The following is a 26,099-nucleotide window of genomic DNA, read 5'->3' as shown; positions in this document are numbered from 1 at the left end:
TCTTTTTAATGCTTTTCTTCTCAGTGCATCCTAATGTGAGCCAGGGTTGCCAAGGAGGGTGTGCTACATGTTCTGACTACAATGGATGCTTGTCATGTAAGCCCAGGCTCTTTTTTGTTCTGGAGAGGATTGGCATGAAACAGATTGGAGTATGTCTCTCCTCATGTCCAAGCGGATACTATGGGACACGGTATCCCGACATTAATAAATGTGCAAGTAAGTGCTGGGTAAAGGGGAAGGGTATGGATTTGTTTGTTCTCACTTGAATGCTGTGTGCCCTTAGGAATCAAGCCAACAGAGAAGCAGGTGGACAGGCTGTGTCTTTATCTGGTCAGTTCTTTCATAGTAGTGCAGTAAATGTTAACCAGAGCAAGAAGTTAAGCTGAAAAATCACAAAATAGCCTAAAGCTCAGAGATCCCAGCTCTGCTTGAATGACCTGCTTAGGACCCAGGTGATGGTCTTCTCCTCCACACCCCCATGCAAAAGGGACATGCTTGTGGGTGTCTGGCACTGCCCTCCAGAAGCTAAAAGGTGAGGTGGTGGTTCCGAAGAGAGCGGGCTAAGGGACACTGCATCTCAGTGGCTGGAGACATTTAATCCACAGCCTATACTCACCTGATGCCCACAACAAGGAGAGAAGATGGCAGGTGGCATTCTTGGGAGATGTGGCTTGCCCTGGTCTCTTTCTAGTTTGTCTCATGTTCAGTGTAGTCCTCTAAACACAGCTGGCCAGGTTCCATCTGGTGAGGTTTGGCTTGATTCGGGGGAATTTACCAGTTCTTGTTGCCTCCAGGATGGGAGAAGGAGAACATAACTATTCTTTACTGCTCAGACAACATTTTGACCTCACTATGTATTTTGAACCATAAATGAACTGGAAAAGATCACAATGTCCTCCCCAATCCTTTTTTTGTTGTTGAATTCACTGTTTTTAATCCCACAGGTGATATAAAAACATAAGAGCGACGGCCAAGCAACTCTCCCAGTTTTTACCTGGTAATAAAAGTTATTTAATGAACAGACCCCCGAGTAAAACCTTACAGAGTAATTTGACACTGTAAAGTATTTTCTCACTTTTTAGCAGTGTGTGGCCTTGCGTATCAGACATCAGCCGTGCCATACATGAGTTTTTATGTATTTCTTTTAAAAATATCTGAGAACTGGGAAATGTGCTACTAATGCCAATTTGGGTAGTCATAATCAGAAGATATTAAACACTACAGGACACCTGGTTGAACATCAGGGAGTCATTTAAGAAAATATGTTGATGTAAAACAGTCTTAAGCAGACCTAAATTCTGGCGTATTTTTAATTCCCCATGGATGGAAGAAAATAGATAGTGTGGAGCTGGCCAAGTACTGGTGCTCAATGGGGTGAATTAGTTCCTGTGCCATGTCAGTGTAGGGCAGAAGCAGTACCAGATGTGCTGTGCTCTGTCTTCCATTTGCTTAGGTCTGCAAGGAGACAAGCAGTGTGAGACCATTCAGAATCAGGCCATCCTTAGTATATCCTTACTCATGCTAAGATCACTTGTGGCTGGCCTTACTGTGTGTACAGGCCATGAAGAAGATCTAAATAAAATTTGAATCCTTTGAAGACTGTTTAACATTGCTAGAATTGTGTGATTCTGGTATTTGTGAGAGAGCCCACGGTGTTTCATGGCAAAGAGCAACAACATTGTTTACTGTTTGCGTTTCAGAATGTAAAGCTGACTGTGATACCTGCTTCACCAGAAACTTCTGCACAAAATGTAAAAGTGGGTTTTACTTATACAGTGGAAAGTGCCTTGAAAAGTGCCCTGATGGGCTGGAAGCTAACAATCACACAATGGAGTGCACTAGCATTGGTAAGTCTGGGCCCCCCATATCCTGCCTGGGTTCCTCACACGGGATGGGGGATTTAAGGAGGGCATGAACTGCAAAATCAGTTACACCACCAGGGCAGTGCAACTTACAATGGAAATGTTCTGCATCACAAGATGTATTACCCAGAACTACAAATTCAAAGCATTTCCCAAGTCTGCCGTTTCACAAGAACCACAAGCTCAGCTGTGCCCCCAAAAGTTGGACCCCTTAGCCTTGATGCTAAGGGCAGTTCTGCCTCAGGAAATAAGGCCTGTTTAGCCTGTCCTGAGGTAGAATGACATCCATTTCTTACTTGCTCTGTTACAGTGTTATGGAGCACTGCTAACATCAAAGGTTCAAAAATCCTGAGCCAGACCCCACAAGTAGTTGAAAGATTGAAGTACTAACTGCTTTGCTTTGCCTCCCTTGTACTACCTGAGCCTTTAAAGCATGTGTGCATTGCCATTTTGAAGCTTACTTTCTCAAAGGTGAGGCCTGAAAACTAAAACATTAAGGAAAAAACGCAACTAAACAAAAAAAAAACCCCAAAACCTCAGATAGTACATGTGCATAATGATCTGACTACAGAATCAGGATTAAACTAAAACACCAAAAAGCATGGCAGTGTCAATGAAGGAATGAGGTTGGCGACACTGGTCCTGTGACTCACTGGCTGTGGAGAAGAGACCTGCTTTTGTATCTCTCCAGTCTCTGACTCACAAGCTCCGATTAATCACACCGGGGCAATTTTGGAGGTAACCACACCTAAGTGTCTGCTCCATCCCTCTGCCACCCCTCCAGCTGAAAGCAGAGCAAGTGATATATTTGCCTCTGGGCTGCTGCAGTTGACATCCCTTGCCATTGGCGTGCTGAAGCTGCAGCAAGGTTCAGCTTATTTTAGTCCACGGGCTGTAAATTGTGGTGGCTGAGGGTTGTGAACTGCGGCAGAAGCGGAAACCTCTTCTAGAAGTGGTAACCTCTTCAGCTACCAGCAGCCAGGGAGAACTTAGGTACATTCTGCCCATGATGGAAATCTCTTCCCTCACAGTATCATGCACATAGCTCTCCCTGGTATGGTGTGTTTTGGAGGGGAAGTAATGCAGGAATAACAATAATGTACAGTTGTTTGGCATTTTCCTTCTCAAATACGTATTAGTTCAGGTGGTAGTGGTGGTTTTTGCTGGTTTATTTTTTAAGCAAAGACTTTCATCTTGGAAAAAAATTCAAGGGATTGGTTTTGTTTCCTGATGGCTGTTTCCAAGTGCTGTAGACTTAGCTGCTTTAACAATGAGTCATTCTCAACTAGGAAAAGCCATTTAAATCTAAGGAGGAAAAACATTTTTGTGCACGTGAAGGCCTACTATTTTAACAGGAGAGCTCCAGTGCAGTATGAAAAACAAAATGACCCACATGACAATTCACTGGCAGAAGGTTCAGAGATTACCTGTGGCCAGTTATATTTTTAGGTTTTGAAAAATTTGGAAGTAAATTCCAGAGCTGTAAAAACGTTGACTTATAAATTCCTCCTTATAGAGGGAATGGGGCCCTTTCCATCTTCAACGGTCATTTATAATTTTAAGCAAGCATGTGAACATAAAATAAATATAAATTATTACTATTTTTTTGCAAAATAAGTATACTGTGGAGATGGCACTAGAGAAGGATACTTATTAAGATCACATTGTTAAGCTTCCAAGGTTGTTCCTGATTTTGGCTACACTGTTTGGACAAGTGTCCAGCTGCATACCTTTTGAGTTCCCAATAGTATGGGATGTGCATTCAGATCCCATCACTGTAGTTTAGAAACTGCAGCCTGCACTTCTCTGAAAAGCTTGCAACCCCCCTGGCCCAAATTCCCCCCTGCTTTGCCTGCTTTCAGCTTGTGTATGCTGCAGATGATGGCTTTCACTATCTAAGCTGAATACCAAACAGCAGATCATCAAAGATACTTGATTCTTAATGTAACTCCTTTTGATATCAGCTGGTCCTTTATACCTCTATTGACTTCCAAATTCAATACCTCTGAGACCAGCTGCAGCAGCTTGACCCAATAACTTCACTCTCCTTTCACATAAGCATTACCAAAGTTTTATTCCACTGAAGTCACAAGGATTTATATCTCCACAAAACCAAAGCAACCTCAGAAAAAGCACCAGTAATTGATTTCATTGAGACCAATTGTATTGTTGTTGCCCCATTTCAGGACTCGAACTGCAAGACATCAAGTGCAAAATAGTAACTGACATAATTATTTGACATTATTTTGTGTAGAATATCCTCAGCAGTCCAATTTCAATCAATTCATTGCTGCAAATCCTGATTAATTCCATTAATTTTTGTCACCTTTTGGCTGATGCAGAATAAAAGTAATGTACCATATGCATTGTGTATACAAAAATATATTGGCCAGGCTCAGCTTGTCCTATGTTTATTGCAGTGCACTGTGAAGCTAGTGAGTGGAGTCCATGGAGCCCTTGCACAAAGAAAGGAAAAACATGTGGTTTCAAAAGAGGAAATGAAGTAAGGGTCAGAGAGATCGTACAGCATCCGTCAGCAAGGGGCAATCCTTGCCCAGCTACAAGCGAGAGCAGAAAATGTATTGTACAAAGAAAGAGATGTCAGAAGGAAGGAAAAGGTACCATATTATCATCATCGTAATATGAGATTGGTATTGTGCTTGTTTAATAATTCACATATGAATTCCCAGGCCTCATGCTTCACCAAAGCTCCCACTGACGTGATGTTCTTTGGGTTGGAGAGAACTGTGCCCCTGCCTGGAGCAAATAAAGTCCTAACATTGCTCAAAAAATGTGCTTTGTGTGATCTAGAGAAGAGGGTGGGCTGGATAGGAAGGCACTTTCTCCCTCTGTTCTGCTGAAAGAGCTGCCAAGATAAGTGGTGAGTGTGGCGATCAGAACAAGGAGATCCATCAGCAAACATGTCATGGTGGGAGTTGTTTGTTGGGTATCAGGCAGCCAGCTTTCATGCTTCAGCCATGGGATTCCTCCAAAGCTACGCAGCCTTACAGGTAAGACCATAACTCTTGCAGTCACAGTGTTGTGGCCTCCCTCCCACCCTGAACTCTTTCAACTAGCCCTGGCTGAACAACACAGCCTGATCCTGACATCTGCATCTCGGTCACAAAGTCCTGGAATGGGGGAAAGACCACAATACCCAATAAGCAGAACCGCTCCTCTGCACAAGCCAGCTTGTTGGACTTATTCTCTGTCCAGGCATCTAGCAAAAGGCATCCTGCATGATAAGAATGGGAGATGCTTAAGAAGGCTGTGAAATACAAATTGGTACAAATTCCACCCAGTAGAGATTGTTTTTCCAGTGCTCCCTTTCTTCCCCTTCTTGCATCAGGGAAGTTACTTGCCATGTCCCCCAGTGCAGTTTGCCTTGGTTAGCACAGGAGCGTTGATGGACGTGCTTTCCATTTCCCCATCCCTTCTATTTCCCCCATTCCTCCCAACTCAAAAGCAAGGTTTCACCCCTTTTGAGGATGACTGGAATAGGTGGACCAGCTGCCCCCTGTGAGCAAGCATGAGCTGCGGGTACCAAGTAGTAACTTACTGTTTCATTGTTAAATATCAGCAGGGTTGCTGTAGATTGCTTATAAAAAGGCTAAAGGGGTTCAAAGCTTGTAATCTTTTTGAAGGTTGGTTTGTTCCAGGGGATATACTTATGGATATAACTCATGAGAAGGGAAATAATGGTAGAAGGAGGATCTTACAAACAAGATAGCTACAAGTGCCACATCCTCCTTACCCAAAAACTGTCTAGATCTTCTGATTTATGGGAACTTTTAGATGCCTTGAGGAGGCAGAGAGGTGTGCCTGCCTCAGGGGAGAAGCCATGGAAAGCTATTTACAGATTACCTCATGCTTACAATCTATGTCCAAAACATCCATGCTGGCTTCTGCCTCTGCACAGTGGCACAACTTGAAAGTCTCCCATTAATCCTCTGTAACTGGGTGAAGAGTCCTGTTTTTCTACAAAAGCTAATTTTGCCACAGCTGAAAATATAGGACTGAACTGTAATTTTGGAACTGTGAAACTGTTCTCTTTTTTGAGGTGATAATGAATTTGTCTATTCATTTATGGCAACTTGGCCATCTAAGATAGGACAAAACATTTCTCTTTGAGAAATACCTGCTGTTTCTGTGTAGTAAGTACTTCAGAAGAAACAACTCATGTATTACTGTCAATTCTTATTTTATGGGATCTGAGCCAAACCATGCTTGAAAAATACTGTGTACCACAAGAATTTGTGCATAATAATGAATCTTTTTCTTTTCCTTTTTTCTGCAATGTGCACACAAGTGTGTTATTTTTGCCTTTTGAGCAAGTCACAGACTTCTATTCTAGCCTGTTTTACACTCACTAGACAGTTCCTTCAAAACCAATGCAGGCAGACAGAATCCATGTTCCAGCTCTACTCTGCCCTTGGGATTTGTATGTCTATATCTAAGAGCCATTTCCTTTCTAGTGTTTTGAAATTCACCACTATATATTCCTCAGTATCCACAAAAGTCTGTCCCATTCAATTTCATACACCTTCTCAGGGAGATGAATTTAATTTTTTTTTTTAGAAATTATAATTGTTAATAAAAATGAGGAAAATTACACATAAAACATTCAATTAAAATAGCTGTAAGAAATGGCTTATGGTGACAAGCCAGGTAACAGAATCAAGCTGAAAGTTTTCCTTCTGTTCCTATTGGAATGGGGAAATGAAGATTTCCAACTTAATCTCCAGGTCACTTATACTCCCTACTGCCACTGTCCCTTATTACACAGAGAGAAACTACTGATCCCTTTTGAGCAACAGGATAATTGCAGGACAAACCAAGCCATTCCCTGTTTCTATGGCTGTGTCCAGTCAGAGAGTGCAGAAAGACGTAACAACAAAAAAAACTTTGGGAAAAAGAAGAGAAAGTATGTATGTTTGCATTTACTGTTAAGAAATAATGAAAATGCTCTTTGCATCGTGGGACTCCCCGTGGCCACTCAAGCAATGCTTTGGAGTTTAGTTTGCACAGCATCAGCTTCTGAAGTCTGAAGTCAGCAGACCCAGCAGTTCCCAACATGCTGCTAATCTCTTCTCTGCAGCCATGGAGGGTGCCTTGCTCAGCCTCTGCCATTGCCATGGCTGTAGCCAAGGGAGTCAGGGCAAAGACCACATGATGACGGGTGTGCTCGTCACAGATGCCTCAGTGACTTTGCTCAAGACGTTGAGGTCAGAGACAGGATGTTAGTCAGTTAAGTCACTGCTATCACAAAGCAGCAAGGACATGTTTCTGGAACAGCTGCACAAAGAAAGATAAAATGGATGAAGAGGGCTTTTTTGCTTGTTTCCATCTGCTGCTGTGTCAGTAAAGCTGAGAACTATTGCAACTCTTTTTTTTTCCCCTCACTGGCTGTAAAATGAAGTTTTACAAGGAGAAGGTGCTAGTATTTTCAGAATGAATGCGAACAAATGAGAAGAATAAGGTTACAAACAGCACAACTAACTTAAAAGATTATTTTTAGTCATTTTAGCAGTAAATTAGGTGATCTCACTGTGTTCTGATGCTGTAATTCCCATGTGTTATAACATACAGGCTCCTTTTATAGTTCAGACTTGTCCAAACCTCACTGTAATTTATTTCGTAATTGTCCTCTTTTAATCTTAGGATGGTGAGTTCTTTTTAGTTGGCATGACTACCTGGTTTTAAGTTCCAATTTCTTCTTTTCTTCCACTCCCATTTTTTGTTTTGTTCCCCCAACACAGTGCACTGGTTTACCTTCCCACGCTTAACGTCTCTTGGCTCCTTCCTTTCACACATGTTGAGAGTTGTGTGTTTCCTGTAGCCATGTCTACTAGTAGGAAATTGTAAATACATATACTGGAAAAGCACAACTTACAGAGCTCTTCAAGAACTGCAAAGTATGCATCAGTATTATTTCTTCATCTTAATAAATGTGCTCTGGCCAAACACAGGTCCCTTTAGACTGCTGTCTGCAAATGTGAGAAAGTGATTTTTATTGGCCAGCTCAGAATTGCATAAAAAAGTATTTGTGGTGAAAGAATTGCATGTTTCAATGCATGAGTAATTTTGCCAAGAAGAGAACATTCACTGTATGACTTTCTGTTGAGTCCCAACTAAACCCATCCAGAGAGCAAGAATTTTTGAATGCTTTCAGAGAAAATGTTAAGATCAGTAAGAGACTAAAAAAGATTGAAGTGCATAGTTATGAACAATGAAGAGACTTTAGAAAGCTGATTTTTAGGCAAGCTAATGGATAGGCTTCACTGGTGATGCAACTGTATTTTTGTAAGCAAATAAATAATACATTTCAATTTTTGTTTGTGCATCTATTGATTCATTTGCATGCTGGTGGCATTTAGATGTTCAAAGAGAGAATCAACCAGTGTTATCTGTGTCCATTTCTGTGTGAACACAGAGTAAATAAAGCTGCTGTTTCTGACAGGCAAGAATTCAAGTATTAGACATGAAAACATGGTGGGTTGAATGTAGAACAGCATATTTATTTTTCACTGTGGAGTATAGGAATAGTTAACTTCTAGAGTCTGAAAGTAGGATATGGTTATGAAAGAAAAAGGGACAATTTTAGTCAGAATTCACAAGACTTTAACTCCATGTGGCAAGATATCTTGTCAGGTAGTGGTTTGTGCTGTAAGGAGAATAAAGATATTATTCTGTGATTTTATTTTTTTTTAATGTACAGCAAGAATAATAGGGAAAGCAGTGTCTTTGAGATGAAGAGCTGAGTTCTAGATGCAGACTGGTGAACAGAAGGGAACCAAGAAAACAGGATTTGTTGTTGAGCAGTTTTAATGAGGAAGTGTATATATTTTGGGGAGATAAAGTAAAATAAATGTTTCTATCATGCACTGCATACATGTGACTATCAATGTCAAGGTTTGATTTGAATAGCTTAGAGAACTGAGACTTAGGTCTTCTCTGTTGTTTCTTTGAACTAGTTCTTCAACCCTTTCTTGTTATATGACTGTATAATGCTTCAAACATATTAATCAGAACATGTTTGAAAATGTCTCCAGCCAACTACGGTGTGAGGAAGAATCCTGTCAGGCATCCATCAGATTTCCAAAACCACCCTTCAGCTAAAAATTCCAATCCATTCCTCAAGAATTCACTTTAGCTGAAAACAATGTAACTTAACACTAACAAAATACTAAGCAATAAACTAATTTCACTCACTTAACTTAAATTCATTATGTTACCCACCCTAACATACACATTCTGATGCCACATGGGTCTGTGTAACAGCAGAGCACAGGGATCTCTGGAATCTAAACTAAGTTGCCCCTGAAGTATTTTTCACAAGGAAAAGTTTCTGCAGCTGATCTCTGCTTGAGGTGCACTGATTTCATTAGCAGTCAGTTAAGCTGTCCCAAGCAAAACAAAGAAAGAAAAAGAAAGCCCCTACTAAAATAAATGAAATGATGAGTAATATGCATTACATTTTAAAAGCTATGTGGATGTAGAGTGGTGAAGGAAGCCATTTGAAATCAGTGGGAGTTTCATCACTTCTTAGTACAGATTGTGAATCCTGGCACATAAAATCAGGGTTTCATGATCATTACAACACGTGGAAACTCCTATGTAGCCACTTAAACTTTGCATAAGTATGTGCCACATCAATACTCAATTTTCCCTAAAAATTCTAGACTGTCAGGCCTCTGGAAGAAGTCACTCAGGTGTTTTGCTGAGCTCCTTTGTCACGCTGGGTAACCTGAATTTTACATGGATGCAAATTTCAGAGAGAGAGTTTTTCTGTCTGAGAATCCAGACAAGGAGTGACAAGCTGGGACTTCACTGCACATCTTTAAGCTTGGTAAGAGCATTGTAGGTATCACTGGACTTAAACTGCATCCATGACACTGTAGTATGGATTCTAAGAAGGGCAAAATAATTTGTATCCTGAAGTGCCTCTTTCATTTCAGTAACTTTTTAAAGAAAAAACTAGTATGAGTGAACTGGACTTTTATTTGCTACCTATTAAATTAAACAGTATGTTTTCTCCATCTGCACAATAAGGACTTCGCAACACTTCAAGATCTATACCAAGTTTCTGACTCTGTAAGCAAGATGAGTGTGTTTCAGGGGACCCAGGGGTTAGCCACGAAAAAGCAAAAAGCAGAGTTGAAAAAGAATCATTCCCAATATTAATTTCATTTAGTGTTGGCAAAATCAGGGTTAGAGCAACATTCTGTTGCATTTGTTAATAAACATAACGGCTGTACACCTGCTTATTCAGAGGTGAACTGTCCTTTGCAGAACAAGCTATGAACAGTCTGTCTCTATACACACTCCACATACAAAAGTCCACACCAGTCCAATGGTTCCTCAGTGTATGATTTTTAAACATTTTTTTCTGATTAAAAAAAAAAAAAAAAAAAAAAAAAGAATTGGAGAAAATTTGAGATATTTTTGTTATAGAGGATTTGTACTGATTACATTCAAGTCTTAAGCATTGCTACGTGGGAAAGTAAGATATTCGAATCACAGCTCATTCCAAAAGTCACATTTTTTTTCCTCATGTATAGCTCAGTGGCATTCAAAACCAGAGGGCTGGAGCACGTGAGCCAAGGAGACATCACAGTGCAGTTTGCTCGTGTAACTGTGAGAGATGGGGTATCCTGTGTGACGGTCACTAGTGTGGTTATGGTTAATGACCTTACTCCATGGCAGGTCACAGGACTTCTGCAGCCTCAAAATGAACACAAAGCTAATTACTGCATCCCTGTGTTTACATACTGCATACACCAATGGGTCATAACTCTGGCCCCTGAGAGCCCGAGTTACTATAATTGAGGAATCTGTCTTGTGAAGAGTTTGATTGTTTATTTTCTGTTTGTTGCTGCCAAGAGGACCTCTCATTTCCTTCCCTTGCAGGGGTTTTGACTCTTTAACTTTAACACATTTCCAGCCTCCAAGAGTAAGGCTGTTGAGACGGGGAATCTGCGAGTTGAAAGATGCAGTGAAATGGCATCTGGGGGGATCCCTTGAGGAAAGCAGGGCACAGGCAGCACCAGGATGCCCACTGCCCTGGGCTTGTAGGTGGGTGTGACCAAGAGCAGATACCTGGGTTAGAAGGGTTAAGAGGGGAAAATCAGGACCAAATCAGAGCAATTGGTGAACTCAGGATAGTTAATAGTAGAGGATGCATTCGCACTACAATTTAAGGGCTGAAAAAGGCAGAGAAAGCAATTTTAAAATGTTTATCATAGCATTTTCAACATTTAATCACAGGCAGTTTTGAAAGTAACATTGTGTTTTGCTGCAGGTATGTTTATTTTGCTTGTGTAAGTGTGAACATCATCATACCTCCCAGTTCTAACAAACACATATCAACTGCACAAGCAGGTAATAGATGCACACTGTGCACCTCTGCGCATACAGCACTATACATGTATGTACTCACTACATACATGTGTACCATGTCCAGGTTATATTCTCAGAATGATATACATCTCGACAGCAGTCAGGTTCAAAAAGGTTGTGGTCATACACCAACCTGTCAGGCCCTTAGATATTAAAATTGGTTTTAGCCTCACAGGGTACCGGGTTGATGCTGCCTTTATGCTCAGTGGGAGATATTCTCCCCTCCTGCTAACAGATCCTCTCTTGCCACCTTCCATCTCCTCCTTGTCCTGGTGGACTTGGGAGCAGAGGGAAGGTCACTCAGCTACACTGAGCCCTGAGGTTCTCTGGAGGATGCTATAAAAATGCACTGGGCATGGTGCTATTAAACAGAATGAACCTCATATTAACAGGAATCGTGTCAAAGCTAAGAAAGAAGCATGTGGTCAGTTGCTCCTGTAAGGGAAGTGAATCAGAAAAAAACTGATTGCATTCTTCTTCTTCTAAAATGCAATTGATGTGAGAGCTGTTCTCTTCAGACCACTAAACCAAATAAGGGATAGAAATCAGCTCTTTTTCCCTTTCTGATCTTCCCTTCTGGTGCCTCCTTATGCTTCAGAATTTGCTGGCTGGTTATGTTTTAGATGCCTGAGCTCTGTAGGAAAAACAGCAGGGGATACAAACCTCTCATGAGCCCCTCTTCCTCTCCCTTCCAAAGTGCCCATCAGGTATTCATTTGGCACCAAATTTCCAGCACTTGCTTGAAATATTCCCTCTCAAATAAAAATATTTGGGATTGAGAGGAACAGCTCCAGCTTTAGAAGGTGAAATCCACAGCTATATGAGGCTATGCTGCTAAAGAAAATCAAGCAAAGGTCTGCTCCATAGACACAAGTCCAAGGGCCACCTTCTGGCTTGCATCCAAACTAGCTGGGGCTGTTCCCTCCATATTAGATTTGACAGGGGAAGGTCTGTTTCAGGTCACAGAGTCCCGAAACAATCTACTAGTTATGCTGTGCATGGATCTGTCTGGCCTCTGGCCTTCCCTAGTACAGCTGTACTTTACTTATTCATGGCACCTTCACATCGCTGAGTTTCAGGGAGAGGCAAACAGGAAACTGTACCCACTCTCCTCTCTCAGGGCAAGGTGGGCACTATGTGTGAGAGCACTGTATGGTTCTCTCTTACCCCATATCACTTCCTTGCTCTGCCTGCACATCCTCACACACTCATCTTTCTCTCCTCATCAGTCTTTCTATCACTTCTGGCAACTGATGCCTCCACAGTCCTTGCCCTAATTTCTCTAATGCTTTAAGGAGCCATTTTTGAAAGGGGGACATGTTTGTCACAGCTGAAAGAGGAAATGAGCCTCTTCCAGGCTGTGTGCCACAGCAAGAGGTCTTGGCAGCTTCTTTTCTCTCAGCTCTCCAGAAGACCACAGCAGTCTGTTTTCTCACCTTTGGGCAACATTACCACAAAGTAAAGGCAAAGGGAACTGGCTGCTGACAGGAGGGCTCACCCAGCCCTCATTGATATCCCTCATTATTTTGTCCTGCATGTCCTGGGAGGAAGAACAAATGAAAGAGAGAAGTTTGCTAGTACATCTATCAAATTTAGTCCAAGAATGCAAAACATTTGGGGTATGTGAGCTACAGAGTAAATCAGGCAGTGGATGTTTCAAGTCTGATGGTGACACAGGCAGCACTGTTTAATAAGCTAAATCCTGGGCTGTGGAACACTTCCATGTATAGCAATGCTGTTATAACACTGCCAGTCTGGACAGCAATGAGACTAATTCACTACTGTATTATACCTGTCCTTCTTTATAAAGGGACTGATCCAAGACCCAGTTGAGAGCCCATTGACTTCAGAGTATTTCGGATCTAGGTGTAAATAAGGGATTTTTGGCATTCCTTTGTATCAGACTGAAAACAAAGGAGCACTTTTTGGCTGTTGTTTCTCTTAATCTTACTGAATATTTGCCTGTTCTCCCCCACCCAGGCAGCTCTGTTTGCTTTTCCCCACCCAGGTCTCTGCATCTCCAGTCTCATCATCTCCCTGCAGCTCACTCTCCCTTCCAGCTCTGACACCTGATGTAGCCTTTGGTCTGCTTAGGATGCCACCTCTCAGCTCTCTTCCAACTTTGAAAAAGAAAACACTCACTGTCATAACTTGCCTTTATAAATGTCCAAAGGAGCTTTAGAGCATTCCCAATGAGATGATTAACAGCCAATGTTATTATCAGAGATTGTAAAGATCAAGAGAGAGGTTGTGGGAATCTCCATCATGGAAGATTTTTAAGGAAGTGAGACAAACATCCATCAGAGACAGCCTAAGTGCAATATTTTAGCTTCATAGCCCAGATAGGAACTAGATAATGTTTCAATAAGCATTTCTAAAATAGCTACCAAATTTCCACGGTTTTTTTCTTGCCTTTTGCCTTCTGCAAGACTTTCACAGAGACACAACGTATTGCACATTTAGAGAGCCCAAATCCAAGTATCTCTGTCCATTGGCAGCAGCATAAGGCCTCCTGCTGTTTTCACCAAGTTCAGACTTTTGTTTGGGCCTGAGTCAAAGAACTCAAGTTAACTTTCACTTTGTCCAGTTTAGTCATTTGTATTGCTGCAAAACCTGTTCAAGTTCCCCTTTGCATTCAACAGCCTTGAATCATTGTTACAGGAAGAGTATTTAAGTGAACTTGTTACACTGATTCGCTGTAGATATGAGCTAACACCCCTCTGCAAATGAAGATGTGTATATTTTAAGAGCAAATGATGATATGGCCCATAAGGGCAAAACTGCTCTATGCTACAGCCTGGGGGGGGAAAAAAAAAAAAAAAAGCAGCTAATTTTAAGGACTGATGCAAACAAATATTATTTTCCATTAATTTTTGTTTAAGTCATTTTGCAGTGAGAAGGAATTAAAGGGGAGGGAAAAAATAGTTATCATTTAAAGATGTGGTGGTTATGCAAAACTGAGAAAAAGCATTTCCAAAATTCTCTATTTTTAGTTCCCTGAAATCCAAAATGGTAGGAAAAGAACTATGCAGCGGTCTATATGGGAAACATTTACAGGTAATATTAGGGCTAGAATATAACTGTTAACTGTGGGGATTTTTTTGTTGGGTTTTTTTGGTTTACAACAAAATGACTCAGTACCGAAATTTCTCAGTTCTGATCTAATCCTCCCCAATATCTATGGCAAACAGTAGCCCCAGTAAAAAGATTTACAGCTACAGCTCTCTGCTTTGTTCTTAAGCATGTATTTACTTCTGCCCATTTGCTTTCTGAAATTCTCTCTCATTTGTCATCTGAAGAACTCCGGTTAAATGGAAAACAGGCTTCAGACATGAAACACAGCTACATTCCTGAAACATGAGATGAACAACCTTTAATTCACGCAACCTTTCATTTACAGTAATGTTTAATGGATGGGCCAGTTTCATTATGGACAATGCCTCTCCCTGTCATTAGCCTGCAGAAAGGTCTAAAACTCTTAAGCATTTAAAGGAATGCTGTTTCAGACTCTGTATTCCCTCCTTCTCTCCCTCCCCTGCTCCCCATCATCTTTTCTGACTGCTCTTGTTCTAAGTGCATAATCTAAAAGCTGTACTCCGCAAATTGCACTTATTGTTGGCTTCGAGCTTCGAAGGACCCTTCTGAACACTTTTTATACAAACCCTAACAAGGTCAGAGTTGGAAAAATCTCAGCTGGTGGACTTGGATCCCACGAGCTAGTGACCATTTATAATTAATATTAATGAATGGCAGACGACAGATGTTTATTGCTTAAGTAGAAATGCGCATTGCTAAACCAGAAGGATTTAGTTTAAATCCAGAGGAACTGACTTTATTTCTCGTATGGATGTGGGTGGTGGGAGGAAATGACAGTGGGTGATCCAGTCTCTGCTACCTTTAAGCATGAGTAAGGAAACAACACTCTGTAAAGGATCCTGAGTTCTCTATTTCATTGAAGCATGATGTTTGGTCTTTCAAAACATTAATTGAAGCATGTAAGATTCTCTGTCCAATTCAGCAACTCTGATTTGAAGATGCACTAGTTTTTATCCGTAGCTCCCAAAGCACTTACCAAAATTAAGAAACTCTTATTCCCATTTTATAGTTGTGGAACATAAGAAATTATATGAAGATTGTATTACAAAAGAAAAAAAAAAAAAGGTTCATCACTGAGATGAAGGATCACGTTCCCAGCCATAGTATATTTTACGTTGCTGGATTTTTTCCCTAGTGGCCTTAAATCAAAATAAAGCTATGATGGATAACTCTCTTAAGTTTAAATGTGACACAGTAGAAGATGCAGTATGGAGGTGAAAGAATGCCTGTGAATGCCTCTGAATGCTACAGACTTAAGGTCAATGGAACCTCTGTTTTCTAACTGAAAGCAACTCACTTTTTCAGAGCAAATAAATTAACTTACTGGACATAGAGACACCTTGGGTAACATTTGCAAAAGTACATGAACAATGTTACATAACTTCTTAGAGTTTCTGGGTTTGTATTTTTTTTATTAAGGGTCTATTTTTTTCTGCAAACTGTGGAGAAAGCATCCTGCTCCTTTTAGTATCTTGATACATTATATGTGCACTGTTTGCTTTCTTGCCTCTGAGATTTCTACACTTCTGTATGACAGTCTATGTTTCTGAGCATGTCATACCAGACCCTTGCAAAATATTATCGTTTATTGTGGCTACAGGGTTGGTCTCAGATATTATAAGTTGCCTAAGAAGTCATTAGCAAAAGCAGGTGGCACTCAGATCTGTAGAAATTTGACTAACGTAAAAGTTCTTGGAGCAGGCAGGAAAGAGATCAGTTATTCAATTTTAAAGAGAAGTATGAACATATTAGTTGGATAGTGTACAGCGGGCTTCTCCACCTGGAAGCGGGTGGCATCTGGAACTGACTTTCCTTAGTACTTGGTCGTTCCCTCTATTACTGGAGACTTTCTCATCTTGGCAAGGGCTGCACCTCCTCTTTTGGGCCATGCGACCTCGATCATATCTGATCTATATGGCGTGCTGGTCAGTTTATAAAGTACACTTAGTAAAGTGGTCTCCAGCGATGAGCTGTCACTCATTCTTCACATTCCACTTCAATCAACTCATAAAGCAGGCTGCTCACTTCAGTGTGCAAAGCCTGTTACTACAAACAGCTCTACATGCACAGTTCATTCCCAGAGGGATTAGAAAAGAATAAACTTATCACATTCTTGGGGGAAAAAAAAAATTAAAAAAAAAAAAAAAAAGACAAGACAGTCTGGATGAAATTTACACAATTTCTATCTGAGATTCATTTTAAACTGAAGACTTATAGGCAGCTTTAAAATATTTGCATTTAACCTTTTTTCATGCATATCCTCCACAACCCCTACTTAGAAATCTCAAAAAAATATATTTTATAGGGCTGAATTTGCCAAAGGAATGGAAAATGCCAGACTATCTGTATTGTCACATTTCCCAGAAACTTGCTGATTTCAATGAAGCCCCAGCAGAAAGTAGGACAGCTTTGAAACAACTTTGCCTTTATATTAGGTTTCTGGATAGTATCCTGCCAGCTTGTCCATTGGGCTGGCCTTTGACCACCCACCTGGCAGGATGACAAGGGCTCAAGAGCCTAAAAACATGAGAACCCTTTGACAGCATCTTGGTCACCCAAGATCTCTGAGCTTCCTAGGGCTAAGATCTGAGTTACTTTGGCATAAAAATATCCTTAGCCTCTATTAGAGTCAGTCCAAGGTCCTTGGCAATCCCAATCTCCTCTTCCACAAGGTGCTTGCTACCTGGTGACCTACCAGTTGTCCCCTCAGTAGGTGAGAAAACATGGAAATGTCATGTCACCCTTTTTGGAAGGGGATTTTTGGAGTCTTTGATAGGTATGCAATTTAGAAACCTGATCTGCTATTTTAATCAGCATAAAAATGTATTTGGAAATACTGGCACTACCTCGAGAGGAGAAGATCAATGCTTTGGCCAGCTGAAACAGTACACACACGCTGGAGACATGAAACAGAAAGAAAGTCCTTTTTCAACACCTTATTTTTAAAAGTACCCTTGAAAGTAAATTCTGCTTTCATTTACACCAGAGACCAACCTTGGTGACCTCCATGTGTTTGAGCAAGCACAATAGAGGGGAGAAATGGGCCTCCCACCAGTTTAAGTAATAGCAACCTGGCTCCGGGCTGATGGCTTTGCTGAGTGGATCCATCAGGGGCTGCCATCCCCCTGCACGTCAGCTGCTGCTGACCCATTCCTCAGGCTGGCCTGGGTTACCTGTGGGATACTCAAGGGCTCACATCCACCTGTCAGCACAGGTGTCACCCCTGGTGGGAACACAAACAAACCATGCTTAGAGGGAGGGGACAAGTGAACCGTGCCGAGCGGGGCCAGAGGTGCATCCTGTTGACTCCTCACCTTCCTTTACCTTCATGGCATATCAAGAAACTTAAGGAGATGTAAGGAGAGGGGCCCAGAGGGAGTGTATAGCTGTATCTATACCAGCAAATGAAATGGTGGAAGATGCCTGAGTTCCCTGGCTCTGGTTTCTAGTACTGGGACAGAAAATGATGGCTTGGCCTGAGTATGAGAGTTGGCACTCAGATATTCCTTCCAAGATCCATATTCAGTCATCACTATAGACCAGATCTGATCTGTGGTCACATGGGGAAAAAAGTATTCTCATGGATCCATCTGATGATTTGGGTCATAAAAGTATCTTCTGAACTGGCAGCTTATTTCAATGCAATCACTTTTAACAAATCCATGGAAAACGGTTTTTATCACTCCCTTCAGAATTCTCCAAGTACAAATTCGAGTACTAAAGAAGCAAGTTTCTTTGGTGTTTTCTCCTTTTTACTGTTGTACTAGAAAAGAGTTCAAATGTCTGCTGAGGCACTAGCATCTGTCTCTTATCATGTATAACTTTTCTTGATTATTTCTAGAGAGGCAGACTAAACATGCAGCTCTGACATAATGCAGCATCACATTTTTATTTCTGGTTTCTTCAAAAGTCAGCACCAGCTGAACTAAGTCTCTAAAAAGTATTGTATTTATTACCTCAACCAGGCTAATGGGAGGGCTTGGATTATTGCTGCCTAAAAGGAAAATAAGCCATTATAGATTTCTGTCAATATTCTGATGCTCTAAGAGCAGGGTAAGGGGTTTTGGTAAAATCACTACCATTGTCAATCTTTGTTTTGGCATCAGATTCTGTTAGACTTAAAAGAGGTTTATAAGGTGGATCTACCTTTTTGCCACTTTCAGAAGAGCTGTAGAAACTAAAGCCCATTTAGAAGCCACCATTAAATATCTCAAGGCAAACACAGAGAGAAAATGCCACTTCACCAATACCAGCACAATGTATGTCACTTCCCCTCCTAAGCAGTCTGGAGTGGTTTTCTGCTCTGCTAAATAGCCATTTTCTTCTTTGGAAGTTGTGCTCAAAGTTTATAAGCTGTGGGCTTTTATAAGATGAAAACTGTCACAGAATTATAAAATTGCTGTTGTTAGCACAACATTAGTCCTGATTAAAACAAGGCTGCTAACAATTCCCCTTAGTCCCAACAGACAAGTGCAAAGGAAATAAATCCCTACAGACTCTGGTTTGAAGAGACAGCTGTAAATATCTCCACAAGCAGGAAACAGAACTCATTATAGAAATCCTCCTCCTCTGGCTGCTTCTTTGCCTGGAGGATAGTCTTGTATTTTCAGGTACTAACAATGTCTTTTCTGTGGCACAGGAAAGGAAGATCCAACCCACTTCTATTACAAAGAGGTAACCACGTGACATTTAAGCCAGAGACTTTCAGTAAGCCTTGCTTATGTGTGTAGCAGTGTCATTTCCCTAGCAGCCTTTCCTATTTCCCAAATACCTAAAGGGATACAACTTGCTTCTTTATTTGCTATGGCAGCAAAGCCTGACATCTTCTGTCTTGGCATAGCCGGTCTGCTCAGCATCCTCTCTTCCCTCTCTGCCTACTGTATGCAAACAGTTTTTGCCCAGTCCTGAGGTATTCCTGTAGTTAGACACAACATTCTTGTTCCCTCTAATGCCTCAGCACTGTCCTCTTCTTGCAAGGACAGGCTAGCACACACAACATAAATGAGAAGACTCTTCAAGCAAATGCAGTCGAGTAGTCCAGATCCTATTTTCAGAGGCAAATGAAGTTCAAAGATCCTAAACCTCCTAGAAAGGTTTTTGTAGATCTCAGGCTCTGACATGACCTAGAGTCTACATCTAGAGAAGTGTTTCCATTTTCAGGAGGAGATGGGACACATAAGTAAAAGTTAGGCATTAAGTCCCTCAATGCAGTTGCTCAATCATATCAGTATCATTTGGGGTATCTTGGTTGTCTAAGATCACCACCTAAGACCGTGGATATGACACATGCCTTAAGAAATGTATCCATCTGCACTTGTATCTGGAAGCCAGCTAAATTGTACTCATACATCTCAACAGTGGGAGAGCCTATGTTTGGCTGAATTAATTGCTCTTTGAAAGTCTGTGATCCCATATTGACAACTTCAAGAGTAAGTAAGGTCAGGAAATGCACTGAACTCTGTAGTGCCTGGGTCCTTCTGCAGTTGTTGCCCATCACCACTCTGGTCACCTTAAAATCTAGTCATTATGAAAAAGGGACACTATAACTAGGGAAACAATGATTGCTGCTAAGAAAATTATGCTGTTGAATCTTCAGAAAGACATACCAGATGAATCATGTGCTAGTGGCTTCTGAATGAAAGTAGAATGTCTTTTGCATCACTGGGAAGCTGGAGGTTTGAAGGATTTCTGTCTTGGCAAGCAGTGTGAGTACATGCTACAGCCTCTGTTCCAGAAACAAAAGTCTTTCTTTTCTTGAAAATGAGAGTGATCGACTCACTTGCATAATATGACACAACCAGCTTGTAGACAAAACTGTGGCAAGTGGCTTTAGAGTCGGGGGCATTCTCTTCTTACTGGTATTTTTACTCAGCACATCATGGTGTTGTCCAGATTGTAACATGAAGAAAGAATGACAGACTTTTAGTCTAAGAGGACTAAAAAAAGTCTCTGACAAGGGTGTGGAAATGTGGGAAGAAGGGCAACACAGAGTGGTGGTCCTTAGCCTCCAAGTTTTGGCCCCATACTTCACGGGGTATGGGGGTGCTGGGGCTCCAATAGCTGGGAAAGCATGGAGAGGTCAGCCGAGGCTGTGAGGGGTGTGAAAGAACACTGTGGCACACTACAGCTGTGGCTTGTGGTCTTCTATTACAGCTCTTCAGCTTATTACAGTGTAGTGGGGAGGATTCTGTGGTCCGTGGTGACAGGCACAGTAGAAGTGCCAGGACCTTTCCAGATAGGGACCGATTACGTCGGTGCCTGCAACCCTGCCAGGAGCAGTTCAGTGACTCCTCTTGCCCCTGCTGCTCCCCCAGGGTGAATTTCTTTGTGAGATTTATTTCTCCAAAAGAAATACGATCATCCCAGCTGCCTGACGCCAGATTCTCATCCCTCTGGGGTTTTCATGAGACTTACTCTGGTGACACCCACCCCCAGCCAGAGCAGAGCAGTTTGCACAATCAGATTTTATGCCTTCTTATGGTGGTTTGGGGTTTCAGTGCCCACAGAAGGGCAAAGTGAACAAATACACTGCTCTGTGTTCCCTGTAGTAATTACAGCTGAATATAGTAGGGTGAAGCTAAGTGGCAATGCCTAAAGTAGATGAAATATGGAACTCGTGGTAGTTAATTAGCATCAGCTGTGATTTTTTCAGTAACTCTCACGTGGTACTTTTAAGTACTAACTTCTCCCAAGCTGCCACCAACCTTTCCTCCCTTTCTTCCAAAAGATATGGCTATAGGTCAAGAGAAAACAGCACATCTGATGTGATAATGCAGAGACTTCTCTGTAATACTCTGGCTGGCACACTTCAGGATCTACTCAGATACAGATTGCATAAATACAGATGCAGGGGGTTCTTTGACCAGGGGCTATAAATTATATTAACAAGAACTCAGCACCTTTAAGCTGATTTGACATGTAATGATGTTGCTCTCTGAATTAATTTCATGTCTGTATTTATTTTGAACTACTGCACTTCTCCAAATTATAGCATGTCTGTACATTTTCTCCAATATACAAAGTTTCTATTATTAGAAGTTGTAAAGTATCCCCTCTCTACAAGACAATTCACTGAACAGTGTCTACAAATTCTTCCAGTACAGTTGGCTGTATGAAGTTTCAGTTCTGGAATTAAAGCTATTTTAATTCTGAATAATTATTTCACAGAACTATTACAATTTCATGAATCCACACTTTCATGAGCAAAAGAGTACCTTGGAAAATGTTTTACTATCTCCTCTTTTAATAGATTTTTCCTCTATTTTTTTAAATATAAAATTTTTTATTTATTTCAAAAGGTTTTATTGACTCCATACGAAGTCATAAGCATCAGTATCATTACTCATCACTATAAGAGAATTCCGTAAACCAGCGGGAACATAATATTCCCGTGATGTGGTACAACACACCGCCTTTTTTGGTTTTTATATCCTCTTCCTGGCAAACTAAAAAAAAAAAAAAAAAAAGAGTTCACCGTGTACGCGGTGTAACAGCGGAGGCAGGAGCCCTAAGAGCAGACGGAACGCGGAGGAAGAGAACCAGCGGGCGGGAAACGCTCCTGACTCACGGAGAAACATCCCGAGGTCAGGGAGAGGGAGCAGATGAGCCCCGGGCATGCGGGGTCTGCCGAGAGCGGCCCCGGCCGTGTATCCCCCACCCACCCACTCCCCCCACTCTGCCCACGCCTCCCGCGCATCCAGGACCTGGAGCGGCACCGCGGCGCCCCCGCGCGGGCGGCACCGGTACCGCTTCCAAGGGGAGTGGTGCAGGATACAAATGCAGTATAGCCAGATGAAGAGGCACCGAGACATATATATACCCATATATATGGATATATAAATGCATAAAATGTTACATTCTCAAACCAAGAAGGATATTCTAACAATATGCTTCATTAGAGAAACGATTTTGGGGAGAATATGTTTTTTCTAGGTTACATTATCCTGGTTTGTATCAGGAATACTGTGCCCCGTAGGGGTAGGGAAGTGATCATCCCCCTGTACTGGGCACTTGTGAGGTTTAGATTGGGTAATAGAAGAAACTTCTTCACCAGAAGTGTTGTCAGGCACCAGAACAAGCTGCCCAGGGAAGGGCTGAGTCACCATCCCTGGAGGTATTTAAGACGTGTAGATGCGATGCTTAAGGACACAGTTTAGTGGAGGACTTGGCAGTGCTGGGTTAATGGTTGTACTTGATCTAAAGGTCTTTTTCAATCAGAATGATTCTATGATTACAGCTTCATTTACTTTTTTGATGACCTTCAGTTTCAGTGCTGTCGTTGACTTTTCTTCTTCAAGTACAATGTAGTTCAGAGCTGAACTTTCAAGCATGATGACTCATATAATTTTTGATCATTCCACAGTTAGCCAGATGTCCAGATTTCAAATGAAATTCTACAACTTCTGGTGTCCAGCACAATGTGCTGTTAAGAAATGTGCTTTAACTGATAGTAGGAAGAAGACAAAATATTCAGGAATAAATTTCTGGGGAAAAAGGAGCAAGAATATGAACAGGGAGAGTGAAGCATGCAAGAATTTGGCTTTAGCTGCTCCCCAATGCTAGCAGACAACTGCTAGCAGAATCTTCCCTTGAGGCTAAACTGAAAAAAAGACTGTATGACATTATATTGTCATACAAGAACTCCCACTAAAAGAGTGGTAAAAGGAGCTAAACAACCAGTCTGAACAAAGATGGAATGCCTTATGGCATTACCAGAATAAAGAGCAGATCCTCTCACAAATGGCAGCAGCATGGACATGATGGCATTAAAGCATGTATAATATTGCACAGAGGACTCCAAGCCCCATCCAACCTGGCCCTGAACACTTTCAGAGAGGGGGCAGCCACAGCCTCTCTGTGCAATCTGTTCCAGTGTCTCACCACACTCAGCATAAAGAATTTCTTCATTATATTCTCACATTTTAGTCTGAAAAGGATTACATGCCTGTGCTGGACCTGACTTTTGTGGGATTCATGTTGCAGTACCAAGAATCCCTTGGGATGTGGGTGTGGTGAGGGCTAAGGGAGGAGAAAGGGATTTTTAAAAGACTTAGATGCTGAGCCTTGTCACGAAGGGGAGTAACATGATGGCTAATTTCCTCTCACCATATGCTCTGAATCCCATCTCAAGTTAAATTTATACCAGCTAATAGCTAATGCTACCTGGCCTAGCCACTGCTGTCCCCAAACCAGCTGTGTTTTGGTGGAGTACATGGAGCTGTGCCCCTGGCTGTGGAAGACAGACTGTGCAGGCTGTGGGTGTGTGAGATATTTACACCAGCTCTAACGCACTGGGACTGCCCAGGGTGTTCTCAGCTCTCTTCTTAGAGTCAGACTGATAGGAAGTGCTAGTCCAGTGGATGAGTTTAGTAGTTTGATGAAGAGCTGGCCATTTCTAAGCAATAGTCCTAGTGTCAAATTTCTAACGGGAGATGCTAACCCAGGGCCAGTTTTACAGGCTGTGGCAAAGGGAAGGAGTGAAAAATTGCAACGGTCTGTGTGAATTTTCTAATGTGCCATAAATTTTTATTTCAGGGAAAAAAAATAGAGAGGAGAAAAGAAAAAAGTCCAACAAAGAAGAAAGCAAGGAGACAAGACAGGAAAGCAAAGGGCGAGCAGCCCGAAGACAAAACCGAGAACAGAGGGAAAACAACAACAAAACGCAGCCGAAGAAAAGAAAAGCCCCAAATAAAGAACAGCACCTGGCACCCGTTGACACTGCACATTAACAGCCCTCTGTGATTGTTTAAGTCTTATGATGCTGCTATCTCTACCAGATCGCCCTGACAGGTGCTCCAACCGTTCAGGCCGCAAATGGACAATGCTACCAGTTATTATTAAACTTTAAACAACATTCCAAATACTTCCTATATTCTCCAAGCAACCATAGTTTATTAAAGAGATGGACATGAGCCAAGGAAATTAAAAAATCTAAAAATGGGATACTTTAAAACTGTTATATTATATGCTTCCATGCATCTGTAAAAGGCAATTAAGAAATTTTGTATATATTAATAATAGGGTATAAAATATAGCAATATAATAATGAATGACATTCAGATGAACAATGTTCTTTTTCTTTGTAAAATATTTTTCAAGTTATTGTTTAAGTATGAAGCAAGAGATATGTCTAAATCAAAGACACAAATCGTATCCCTTCATATATTGTACATAAATATTAAGAGAAGGTTGAAAACATTTCTGAGGAGCCAGTAGGAGCCCAAGGTTTTATAATCTCTGGTGGAGAAGGAGGGGATTGCCCTGTGGTTCCCTGGTCTGTGCTTCAGATGTGGGTGAAGAACACCAGGGGAAAGCCTGCAGGGCTTCACAACCTGAGGGAAAAGAAGCAGAAGCATCTGCAGCTTTGAAGACAGAATCCCTGAGGAGGAAGTTGATGGAGCTGAGCTTGAATAGTGCTCTTATCTGCGAGACAACACAGTGTTTCCTGGTCTGAACAGTGGTACCGTGTGTGCTGTTTTATGCTTTTTATACCTATGTGTAACTTAAGTCTACATTTCAAATCTTCTGGTGAATGACAAATCATATTTGTAGGAGACAATGTTGAGTTAATAAAAAACAGAAAAATAGATCATGTAATTATGTGTTTTTCACAGTGATAGCATCACTTTTTCCTTTTGAGGGAGTGAATAATTTCATAGCTTCACGGAGAAAGATATAACTTTCACCCACAATATGCATCTAGTGAAAGAATATCCACAACAGTAAATCTACTAAAGGATGGAAATTATAAACTTCTGCCCAATTTAACTTATTTTTTTTCCAGTTCTTCTCTCTGAGACAGCATAGGTGTGAAAATCTCCACTGCTCAGAGGACAGACCAAACCCCTCGGCACCATTGTGTCTATATTAGTGGAAAGTATGACCCATGAGTGAAGCACAGGATATGCAATACACAGGCTCCCTGCTTAGATATGGATTTATCATTTATAAAAATACATTGAGGAACCAACAGGCTTCATAGCATGTGTTTTGTCATGTTTTCCTCAAGGGCAGATGTAATAGGGGTAACAGCCTGCCCTGTGTGTGGCAGGCAAGACTTCCCAGCCATTTCCCATCTTTAATCACTGTTTTGGTTTCTCACAGTGAGTCTGACCTTTAAAAAAGACTGTCCAACACTGAAGACTATATCTCAGGCTTCAGTGACTTGTGGAGGAATAGCCTAATCACCCAGGCAATGATGCAGAAATCTCTTTATAAGATTTCTTTCCGAATGAGACATAGATAGATGCACTAGTCTAAATAACATGGGTGCTTAAGGCTCTCACAGATTGCCTCTTTCACAAAAATTAGTCAAAACTTTCTGTAACCAGTCCCTGATTATCTGCATATATTATATTTTTGCTGGTGAAAAACCTAAATACTGAATTTTACCTAGATGGGCATCATATGCATGCAACTCTCATCATATACAATGAAGTCTTAATGGGTATGAGAGAAAAGCAAGATTTACTGGATGCCTGTGAGAGACACATAACAGTGAGAAACTAGGGTTGGGTTGGCTACCTGTGGGCTGACAGCTTCATCACATAACCTGTCCATACCTTCCTAAGTCTTAGTCTTCCACTACCAACCCTGGCAGTAGCTGTCATCTTCCTTCACCCCCATTCTCAGCATCTGTATCTGAGGCAAAGCTGGTCTCAGAGAAGTGATGTGTACAGGAGACCTGTGCTCAGCACTGAGGCTCTGGGTGATGCTGAAGGGAGGCAGGAGAAATTCTGATGG

At 41.4% G+C, this 26,099-nt stretch overlaps 1 protein-coding gene across 1 annotated transcript in view; it reads left to right on the top strand.

Moving 5' to 3' along the window:
• Positions 1–24,943, top strand: part of RSPO3 (R-spondin 3) — a 60,837-nt gene extending 35,894 nt beyond the window's left edge. Inside the window, exons 2-5 of the mRNA XM_071741001.1 lie at positions 25–216; positions 1,701–1,847; positions 4,283–4,480; positions 23,892–24,943. Of these exons, the coding sequence (XP_071597102.1) occupies positions 25–216; positions 1,701–1,847; positions 4,283–4,480; positions 23,892–24,085 (731 nt within the window). The 3' untranslated portion in view covers positions 24,086–24,943. The remainder of the gene's footprint in view (positions 1–24; positions 217–1,700; positions 1,848–4,282; positions 4,481–23,891) is intronic.
• The last annotated feature ends 1,156 nt before the right edge of the window (positions 24,944–26,099 follow it).

The sequence above is a fragment of the Heliangelus exortis genome, chromosome 3 (assembly GCF_036169615.1).
Source record: "Heliangelus exortis chromosome 3, bHelExo1.hap1, whole genome shotgun sequence".
NCBI classification, from domain to species: domain Eukaryota; kingdom Metazoa; phylum Chordata; class Aves; order Apodiformes; family Trochilidae; genus Heliangelus; species Heliangelus exortis.
This window is presented reverse-complemented; position numbering and strand designations above follow the sequence as displayed.